This window comes from Scardinius erythrophthalmus (genome assembly GCF_964197995.2).
Source record: "Scardinius erythrophthalmus genome assembly, chromosome: 20".
Lineage (NCBI taxonomy): Eukaryota > Metazoa > Chordata > Actinopteri > Cypriniformes > Leuciscidae > Scardinius > Scardinius erythrophthalmus.
Genome location: NC_138240.1, coordinates 31,088,015 through 31,098,974, shown reverse-complemented (window position 1 = coordinate 31,098,974; position 10,960 = coordinate 31,088,015). Strand labels below are relative to the sequence as shown.

The 10,960-nt window shown below is 38.9% G+C and overlaps 1 protein-coding gene across 2 annotated transcripts in view; it reads left to right on the top strand.

Moving 5' to 3' along the window:
• Positions 1–10,960, top strand: part of mfn2 (mitofusin 2) — a 37,075-nt gene that overhangs the window by 5,708 nt on the left and 20,407 nt on the right. For both annotated transcript variants that reach the window (XM_081348366.1, XM_081348367.1), the window contains exons 2-4: positions 799–977; positions 4,326–4,461; positions 6,799–6,961. In XM_081348366.1, the coding sequence (XP_081204492.1) occupies positions 803–977; positions 4,326–4,461; positions 6,799–6,961 (474 nt within the window). In that variant the 5' untranslated portion in view covers positions 799–802. The remainder of the gene's footprint in view (positions 1–798; positions 978–4,325; positions 4,462–6,798; positions 6,962–10,960) is intronic.

Below are 10,960 nucleotides of genomic sequence, written 5' to 3'. Positions count from 1 at the left end.
TTAAAAGTTAAACAGAATAAAATGTTAGCTGCCTATTTAACAGCCTAGTTTTGTTCCAATGTCGGTTGCTTCATTATAGCGTGTTGAGAGCGTTATACCTTTGCTGTAGTCTAAAAACAAACAAAAAATAGAGATAAAGTGCAGCCAGATTGAACAGGTTTACAGTGAATGTCTGCAGTGTTGTCTCCGGCAGGGTGGGGCTCATGTAGACGATATAATCTGATATCTGATTTTTTTAAGGTGATTATCGATAGGATGTTTTTTACATATCACTGATCAAAGTACAAACAAACTCCTCTAGAAACTGTAGTAAGCACGTTTAAAACGGATTGTGCATAATGTGTTGTTGACACTCTGCTTTAAATTGGGGCGACACAGCATTTCCCATTAACACATGGGACTTAAACAATAGCTCTGAGCAATGCAGTTAGACAAAAACATAGCTGAATGTTTTTTCTCTGAGTAGTTCTCAGGGAGTGTTGTGTTTGCTTGTAACAGAGAGTGTTTCCAAGTGTTTGTATTGTGTATTTTATGTGTTCATTTGCAAAACGTGTCTTGTGGGTGTATGATCTCTTTGTTTCACCTCTTTACAAAATGTTCAGAATGTGTGAACATTAAATCCTTCATCCCTTAATAAGGAATAGGAACAGCATTATATATGTTTGTTTAATTATTAAAGAGTTTAATGTCTTAATGCCACCAGAAGATATTTAGATACAGTTTTAAAGCAAAGACCCAGAACACCTCATCATTGTGGCTGAAAAATGTTAATTTATCTCTGTCTTTATCTCTGTCTAGTGAAATGTCTTTGGTTTTCCCACGACCCAATACCAGTGTGATCGGCAAGAAGGACAAGCGACTCATGGCTGAGGTGAACGCCTCCCCGCTCAAACACTTCGTCACCGCCAAGAAGAAGATCAACGGCATCTTTGAACAGCTGGGGGCTTACATCAAAGAAAGCTCAGCCTTTCTGGAAGGTGTCTGCTTTCATTTCCCTTGGCAATTCATTCCACTCCTTGTTTCAGGAACTCAAAAGCACACTGTTGCATGCTGTACATATGTCTAGCTGATAAGAGAAACTGGCTTCATTCTGATTTGCGTGCCTTAGATAAAAAAGACAGGTTACGTAACAAACTGGGAGACGGCTGAAGGCTCAGGGAAAAGCATGGCTTAGTCAGCGTATTATGTCTGTAAGACTTTCTTCTATGAACACCTCAGGTTATCTTCTTACAAAGAATGACCCTAAAGTAACTTCTTACAAATCTACCCTGGCAGTTGTTTCAGTAGTCTGCCAAGGTTTTTACTGGAAGGATTTTGGAGGATTTTATATTAGGTTTATTTGAGGTCAGTCATATTTCAGCCAAAATTGCCAAAGCTTAAATAGATTGCTTAAATAGATTGCATAAATTGTTCAATAGATTTGGACGTGCAAGTAAAAAGGTATCAGTCCTACAGAGTTTTTCTACTTCAGCACTATAAAGAATGCGAATGTACAGAAACTAAAAGCGAGCAAAAGGAAGAAACGTTTGTAATCCCCTGCAAAATGGAATAATTCATGGAATATTGTTAAATTCACACATTGTTAAATCGTGTGACCAGATCAGCTGACAAATCAATGGGATCATGTACCTCTCTCATTCCTCACGAATCCAAATGTTTCCATGGTTGCGATGTAACATTGGATTGCTAACCTATTATTTTGTTTGTAAACAAAGTTTTGAGCTTCTCTAAATTAGCATTCACATACAAACATTTTTTTTACCGATGGGGCTGAAAACCAGATCTAGCCGTCACCCTGAGATGTTAACTTCAACATCTGTGTGCTGCTTGTTGAGGAGAAGTTTGCTATTGTTTTTCACAAGCCTCTTTCACACAGCGTGGTGATCTCGGGAAATTGCCGTAAAATTGCTAGAGTGCCTTCTGTGTGAGCGCAAACACGTCCCGGGATTGATGCTGGGAACGATGCCGGGATCAGTCCCGGAACGCGCCCTGCGTGAACAAAAGCCAGCCCAGGACCGATGCCGTTAGGGGTGTGTCGTAGTTATGACACCCAGTCCGTGTACAAAGAACTGTAGCTTTTAGCATCTGATGGCGTCTCCGTGCTTTACGTCACACTGCTTCATTTTGTTTCCTACTCTCTGCCAATTTTTTCTTCCAGCGTATTCCTTATCGAATTAACACGTTGAAAAGAAGTCATAATCGAAAAAAAAGTTGTGATTTGACCACGAAACATGTTGTACATAAACAACAAAGTTTGAACATCAACACCTAATGCCTGATCAGCTGCCATGTTGTTCAAAGCAATGCAAACACTTCCGCTGTTGTACCACAACATGTTTTCGATGCGTACGTTACACGTCACATCCTGACGTCACGGGATGTGTGTGAACGCACTCACAGATTCCGGAAAATCACTGGCAGTGTGAATGAACCAAAATCAAACGATCCCGGGACACATTATTCGTGTATTTTCCGGAATCTCTGTGTGAAAGGGGCTTTAGTGATCAGACATTTCATTTTTTAAACTGGATTTTTTTTTGATTGGTTCACATTGAAGGAGGGACCCGAGCCGTATCTAGAGACCAGGGGCTGGATTCACAAAAATTTTCTCAAGATAAATTCTAAGAAATTCATAAAAATGTTCTGTAAGGCTAGAAGCTTACGCTGCTATTTTGAACCAATAATCTAAACAAAAAGCAGTTGAAGGATGACGTGCATAATTCAGTTATTTATCTGACTCCAGTATAATTAATCTGACTCCATTAAAGTTGTTGTTATTCTTTAACCTCTTATTCTTTAAAGGTAAAGGCCTTTCTTGGAACTGATAGGAAAACATAAGATTTAACCTGAACATTTAGATATAGTTAATAATTAGTTATAATCTCTTAAGCTTTCAGCATCATCAGTGATAAAAGGAAATATTCTTAAAGCCTTTAAAGCAGGCAAAGTTATTTATTAAGTTACATGTTTAAATATAAAGACAGTAAAATGGAACAACATCCTGTATAGAAAACTTAGTTGTAACAAATAATGCATTCAACCATCCAGTGCCTGGAGAGTCTCAACAGTCCTCGATCCGCATAGTGATGAATCTCTTGTGATGAATCTCTTTAAAACTAGATTAAAGACGCATCTCTTTAGCCAGGCATTCATATAATACTTTTAATCCTACAGTTAAATCCGACCTCTAGTTCATAAACGCCAGAGGAGAACTGGCCCCCGACTGAGCCCGGGTTCTCCCAAGGTTTTTTTTTTCTCCATTAGGTCACCTGATGGAGTTTTTCGGGTCCTTGCCACTGTTGCCTTTGGCTTGCTCAGTTGGGGATATTTAATTTAATTAATCAATCAACTATACTATTGATCAGCATTACCAAACGTAGACGTTCCACTAGAAACAAACATTGATGTATTGTTCTAATTTATTACTGTGAAGCTGCTTTGATACAACCTGTGTTGTGAAAAGCGCTATATAAATAAACTTGACTTGACTTGACTTGCATTAGATAAGCATTAGCATACTGTGATGATGAAGGCCATTGTGCCACGTATAATTCACACGTATACCTTTAAAAGGATTTCTGAAGTACTAGGGTAGTAAAGAGTTCTACACATATTCGCTCAGCCCTACAGTTCAATTCGTAAGAAACTGCAATTCTGTAAAAACAAAGAACAGTTTTTTTCTCAAGAAGAAAATAGCGGGTTTTGGTATTATCTGATTTTCGAGCAGTAATGTCGTAATTGTAAAATTAAAAACGAGGTCCCTATTTTTGTAGAGTTCTTTCTGAATTTCGAATTCAGCCAGCAAAAACATTATCAGTGGTGTCACTTCAGAATACTTATACTTACTCCACATATAATATAATACATATTACTATTACTAGGGATGTGCATAATGTAAGTAATGTAATGCTGTAATGCTTAATATTGAAAGAACCCAATAAATTACCTTTGGGGATTTAAGAGAAGTTGGAGGCTATCCTACCTTTTAAGAAGTTTTTTGCAAAGATTTTAAGGACATTGTTTTCAGGAAATTTCATGAATGTTTTGTCTTAAGAATGTTCTAAACTGTTTTCTTAAAGTTCTAAAGGAATTTATTCTTAGGTTAGAAAACAAGAAGAAAATAGTAGTTTAGGGGAATTTATTCTTAAGAATATTTCACAAATCCTACTCCAGAATATCATAGAGACTTAAGGGTGGACTCTTCTGGTGTGGGCCACGAATCCATACCTATAATTGACAACCATGACTCTTGACTATAAGTTCTCAATGTTGGTGAAGTATTTAAAATATCAAGTGTAGTTGAACTGGTCTCTTTTCTATGTCAGAAACTTACAGCAATGAAGAACTGGATCCTGTTACCACAGAGGAGCAGGTGGCGGAGGTGCGGGGATACCTGTCCAAAGTGGCAGGGATTGGGGAAGTCTTGTCCCGGAGACACATGAAGGTGGTCTTCTTTGGCAGGTACAGTGTGTATATATATATTACCCCTCACAGCATGAACTCAAAGTTTGTGTCGTGTTCAGAGTAGCACTAAAGCCCAAAGTATATTTGAATTTTTACACGAACGCTAGGGTGTGCTTACAGGGCACAGCCATTGGTTAGTACATTTTGCACAGCCAGATTTTCTTACAGTGCATACTCTGTATGCTCAGCTTGCATATATATCCCTTGACATTTTTTTGCGCTAATTAGTTTGTGGAGAAGGTGGCAGCACTGCCCCGGTCCATGGTTTCACAGTCGAAAAAGAAACAACAAAACAAAACTACTGGAAACAACAATAGCTGTCCACATTAGCCGATTTCCGGAGAAACCTTTTCACAGTTCCTAGAACTATTGGCTAAAGTACCCGGATGTCGGCGTGTTCGCACCGCAGGAACTAGGAACGATTTTAGTTCTAGGAACTCCATTTGGAGGAACTAAATTAGGTCCTACTTCAGAGTAGGGTCTAAACCAGCACTATAGGAACTACCCGTGACGTTAGTGTACGCTGATGACCGAACGCACGCGGAACACCAGCACCTGCCATTTTTAAAACAGCTAGAATGGAAAGATTATAGCCTATATATTTACTCCATAAACTAACTGTACAAACATGGAAAACAATGATAGATGGGTTTCTAAACCTTTATGCTGAAGAGAAAATCCAACGCAACTTTGAGGGGACCAAGCCAAACATGATTATGTTTATCTGCCCAGCTAGCAACACTGGACATCAACCACACGGCATAGGCTAATAACCTTTTTTTCATATACTGTCTACTTTCTATAACAGTTCTATCTAATAACATATTAAACAGTACTGTTAGACAGATCGCTAACTAATAAACACAGAGAATGCGAGCATTGTTTGCTCTGACGGTCTCAGCGCCGCCAAAATAAAGGTCTGTCGCGCCGTCAAAATAAAAGTCACCGTGCTTGCGTCACTCCCTTACCCCTCCTACCAGTTCCTATGGCCACTTGGCCAGTGCGAACGCTAACAGCAAAACCGAGTTTGGGGGAGAGTAGTTCTTAGAACTGTTTAGAAGTGGACAGTTCCTATAACTAAGTTCCTGTAACTATTTGGTCGGAAAGTGGCTTTTGATGACCGCTTGTGTGAGGGAGTTAAGAGATACATGCAACTCTAGTGTAAACTAGTACAAATAATTTTTTTCTTGGTGACAACTTCTGGAGTGATATAGTGCAGACACTGGACAAAGTTTACACTTCTAGTGTGCTTTTGTTGACCATCCACATTCGCCACTCAAATGGAGAATACTGTGAAATGCTGAGCCCAAAAGTATCGGCTATACTTAATTGTCCATGTTCCGCTCAATCCACGGCACAGTTGAGTGTGTAATAGGATGCATGATATTGGATTTTTGCCGATATGCTCATTTTGGCCAATAGCCAATGCTGATATACATATCTTTTTTCCTACGTATGGAAAAACACCAAGTCTCTCCTGTGCAGGAATTATTAATGAATTGTTTTTCATTTCAGTTAGTATTGAGCAAAAACTGTATTTGTTACTTGTTAGAGCTAAATAAATGTTAATAAAGTTCCTTTTATAGTAAAAGTACACTGAAAGCTTTGAAAATAACATTAATAAAATAAATCACTGCTGGGTATCCTCAGCGGACTGTAGGGCTCCAGACTGCAACCAAATGGTTGCATTTTGCGACCTTGTTTCTTGCCGGTGCAACTACATTTTGTTAGATGTCACATTGGTGTAACCACCACGTTGTCTACAAATAAGAGCTGCCATTTCTGTTGCACATGAAAAAAATCAAACAGCAAACGAAATGAAACCGTGCTTCTCGTTTGAGCTTTGCAGCGCGGACAGTTTATAAGCTCAGACCAATATTTGACAGCACAGCGCAAGCTCAGAACATTACAGTCTGTGGCTCAGAACAGGTTTACTCGATCCATTCTCGATCACATGACACGTTACTACACAGAGGTGGGAGATCAGTTGAGAAAGCGTTTGAATTTGGCGCAGTATTAATAACTTCACTGCTAGATCTTGTGAAATTTTCTTTACTAATTTATTTGATTTGCATCTCAACTCAAGCACAGTGCTTGACTGTCAAATGTGTATTTCCAAGAAATAAACATGGGATATTATTAGTTACTGCACTTATTAATGCAAAACAATAGTCATTTTATGATTAAATTACCTTTATGATTAAAAATCCTCCCACTCCCCAGTGCTACTGCTCTCAAATGTTAGTCCGGAGCCCTGGGACTGTGCTGATCAGCTTAAGCGTTCATGTCAAAACTGAATTACTTTGGGTTAAGTCACACCTTTTGCATTTACAGAACCAGCAACGGGAAGAGCTCCGTCATTAACGCCATGCTCTGGGACAAAGTGCTGCCATCTGGAATCGGACACACCACCAACTGCTTCTTACGGGTGGAAGGCACCGATGGCAATGAGGCGTTCCTGCTCACCGAAGGATCGGATGAAAGAAAGAGTGTTAAAGTAAAAACTCTTACTTCTTATTGTCATAAAGCCATTCCTAAGTGATTCTGGATCTCTTTTGTTTGAGTCTTTGGGTGTGTCTAACATGTTCAGTCAGATTGGGGATGGGGAATGGAAATTGGCCTCTTGCATAACATAGTGCATCTCCCCATAGCAACCATAAATGAGCTTTGCTCACTGGAGGTGTTAATGATGGTGTGTAATCTCTTCAGTCTGACAAGTGAGAAGACACGCTGTAGAGCTAAACTTGTGTTCTTACAGATTTCATGAACATTGAGGCTAAAATTGTGGCCATGTAGTGTTGCAGTATTGACAAAGCCGAAACCGTATATTTATTCTGAGTAAACCTACAGTGTACACTACACACAGGCTCTGTTCCAAAATCTTGTGAGCTGTCTATGAAGGCAGCATCTTAAGGTATCACAGGCTGGTCATAAATCAAGTGATAAGTTAAAGGTGGTATCAGCGATTTCAGGCCCAAACATAAATGATCACATTCATCTAATATTTCCTAACGATCCGCTAGCTGCCCGCCCCATAAGCATGCTGTCAAAAAACCGCATCTCTCTAGGTAGCCTAGGCTCTGAGATCTGCACACAAAAACAGTTGGTATCAACATACCAGCAGCCATCATAGGCAGCCGTGCACGAGCGCAAAACCTCACAACACCCGCCCCTGTCGATGATTGGTTGGAACACTATTTATTTTGGTTTTGAGTGATGTTGATACCAACTGTTTTTGTGTGCAGATCTCAGAGCCTAGGCTACCTAGAGAGATGCGGTTTTTTGACAGCATGCTTATGGGGCGGGCAGCTAGCGGATCGTTAGGAAATATTAGATGAATGTGATCATTTATGTTTGGGCCTGAAATCGCTGATACCACCTTTAATCAGCAAGCATCAAGTGTCCTTCGTGAAGGAGACAATGCTAGATTGCGGTACGACAAGCTCAGTATGTATTTGATGCACTAATTTTTGTCAATCTGAACTGAAGTCCAATCCAATTTCAGATTCTGAAAGTTCTGTGTACATATGAACCCTAAACTTTATACTCTGTGAGTATAATTGTTGTTTTCAGTCTGACTCATTGAGGTGTTTACATGAAGGCTTTGACTGACCAATGGATTTTTTTTGGGGTGCTTGTAAATGTAGATAAATCCGAGATGGTGAATGAGGCAAGAGAAATGTTGTTTTATATTGAAGTATATATTTAGTATGCCCTTTTTGTATGCACACTACTTAATTTTGGAGTGTTGTTAGCTTACCAATAGGACTCGATGATAAATCAAATATTAGTAAATAGTGTGATAATTTTGCTGACATTATAATATCAAGGAATGTCGTGAATATCACAATAATGTTGAAAGTTTAACTTAGATTTTTAAAGAAAGTAAGCCAATTCTACACCCCTTTGTCATCGCACTAGTTTGACCGTGTCAGAGGCATAGGCTAGTTCAACTGCTTTCAGACACTCCAGGGTGTACGTGTGAGTCCTCTGTGAAGCAATGGTTTCTATTTACAATGTGTTTGAAACGTTGTCAATGCAATGGCCCATCAGAGGCGTTTAGGTCAGAATGCACTCAACGTTGCACTAAATGCTGGAGTTTTTGTTAAAAATTTGGAAAAATAGAGATCGCTCAGCATTATTTAACTTGTTAACATCAAACTCTATAAATCAGTTTATAAAACAGTTGATTCTCCCGTTTAGAGTTTGTAATCACAGACTCAGTTGATGAGAAATTACTTTGACTACAATCAAAAGTAAATTAACTTTGAATTTTGTTCCTTTAATGTTGTGGCAACACTTTTCAATGCAGGATGAGGGCTCAACCCAATGTTTTGCTGACCTATAAAGATGGTGCGGAAAGCAAAATTTGTATTATCATTTCATCCGCGTCTAATGCAACTGGCGCCATTTTACTTTCTTTTCGGCCCAAGTATTCTGGGTCAGTGCGTCTACCTTGTGTTGTTTCGTGTGTATAGGGTAAATGCAGATATCGGATATGGGTCACTTTTAAAAGATGATGTGAGCTGGTCGTCAAAACAATTGGATATAGACAACAAAACGGAATTGGGCATCAAGACATGCAGTGTAAATGCGGCCTAAAGGTGTGATATATTTTAGAGAGAACTGAAAATCAGTAAAAATCTGAAAAAAAAAAAACATTACTAAATTTTTTTTATATTTTGAATTATTTAAATTAATATGAAATAATTAAAAGAAATATGTTATGGTTGTGCAAGCTTTTTTTTGTAAATTACTCCCTTTTATGCATGCATGTACCTCATTTAGACATGTAAATGGCAATACTGATACTGTCATTAATATATTGTGCTTCAGTTTTTGTACCATACCATGTGATAAAATTGGAAAACAATGAGCAGATGTGGTCTGTGATGGGCTATACGGCAAAAACTTGAGTTGTGCTAAATGAATGTCTCTAGATCTTGGCTGACTGTACATGAGCTCCAGTCTATAATTAAACCCACATGGGTCAGGGGCCTTTTCCTGCCAGCTGTCACAAGGTCGCACGTTTTTGTCATTTAAGACTCGTCTCATGACCTTTCCTCTGCATTGATATATTACAGGGCTGAGGAAACGTGCATGCTATACCTAAAAGCACATTGTTTACTGTAGAAGATTGCTGGGAATGAGCATGTCACTGTACTTACCAGTTTATCAGAGCAGGTGCATGAAAAGGAGAAAGACACAATTAGACGAATGTTTACGGCAAAGATTTATTTTAATTCTTGCATTTAAACGTAGAGATGAGACTAATGAAATGTATAGGTTGATACTGTGAAAAAAAAGAAACATATTGACTTGCACATTTGCACAACAATAGACAAAGCATAATATCAGCAGCTAACAATAGCTATGTTTCCATTCACATATTTTTGTGAATTTTATGATCATAAAAAAACACTGAATGGAAGTGTGAGGATATAAAACTGCGCATAAAAACAAGCTCTTAAAAAAAAATTCAAATCATGCACATAAGCTATGCTAGAAACACATTTACCAAATAAATTCCTGGATTGGCAACAAAATCCATGTGACTTTGCCTCAACAGATCATCTGGCTGGATAACTGGATTAACCAGCTGGACTCCCAGAACTGTCTTGCACGATTGCGTTCCCAAACATCAGGCACTCTCTTCTGAATGTAGGATAACATGGCTGCATTTAATATATTGTTTCATCTGTGGGTTCTTTTCTTCATCTGCGCATGGGATGAAAATGGTGTTGAATGCTTGATTTTGATTGGTTGACAGTTGACTAAGGAGTGCAATTATTTTCCAGTAAACGCATAGCTATGAAGTAGTTCCAGGTCTGTCGATCGCATGACGGTTCCATATCACTTCGCCACTTTATTTGACTTATTGCAAAGGTCCTTACAGCCTACAGCAATAAATGAACCTGAACCGTAGAATAAAGGCCAATTCACGTCGCACAGACAAACGCCAACAAACACGTTTGTTCAGTGTGTTACCCGTTGGCATTGGTCGGGGTTTGTATTCACCTGACTGAACATACAGAACAATGGTTACTAGCTAAATTTAGTCCAGTTAGCCTACAGACAATGTGAACATAGCATCTGGATGATGGATGCTTTTGTGTGTGTGTGTATACACTCTTCAGGATGTGGGACACAGTCGTTCTCTTAATGCTTTTCGCAGTGTCTGAAAGAGGCCATTTCTGTCCTGCCTGAGTGCATGTACACACAGTAATGACATGAACAAATGCACTCCATCCCAAGAGTGGGCCAAAGGTCATACAGTTCCCCAAGTCTTGTAGCTTTATTACTTGTGATCCTTTACTCTCTGGTGTATGCTTGCAACTAGCGTTGTGTGCAGTGATCCATAGTCATATCGGTCAATTGTCAGCCTGTGAGATCGGTGATACACACTATTATCAGGAGGGGGGATTCAAAAGTGTACTTATTGAATCATTAATTTACTTGTGTATATATACTCATTTATTTAATTAATTATTTACTT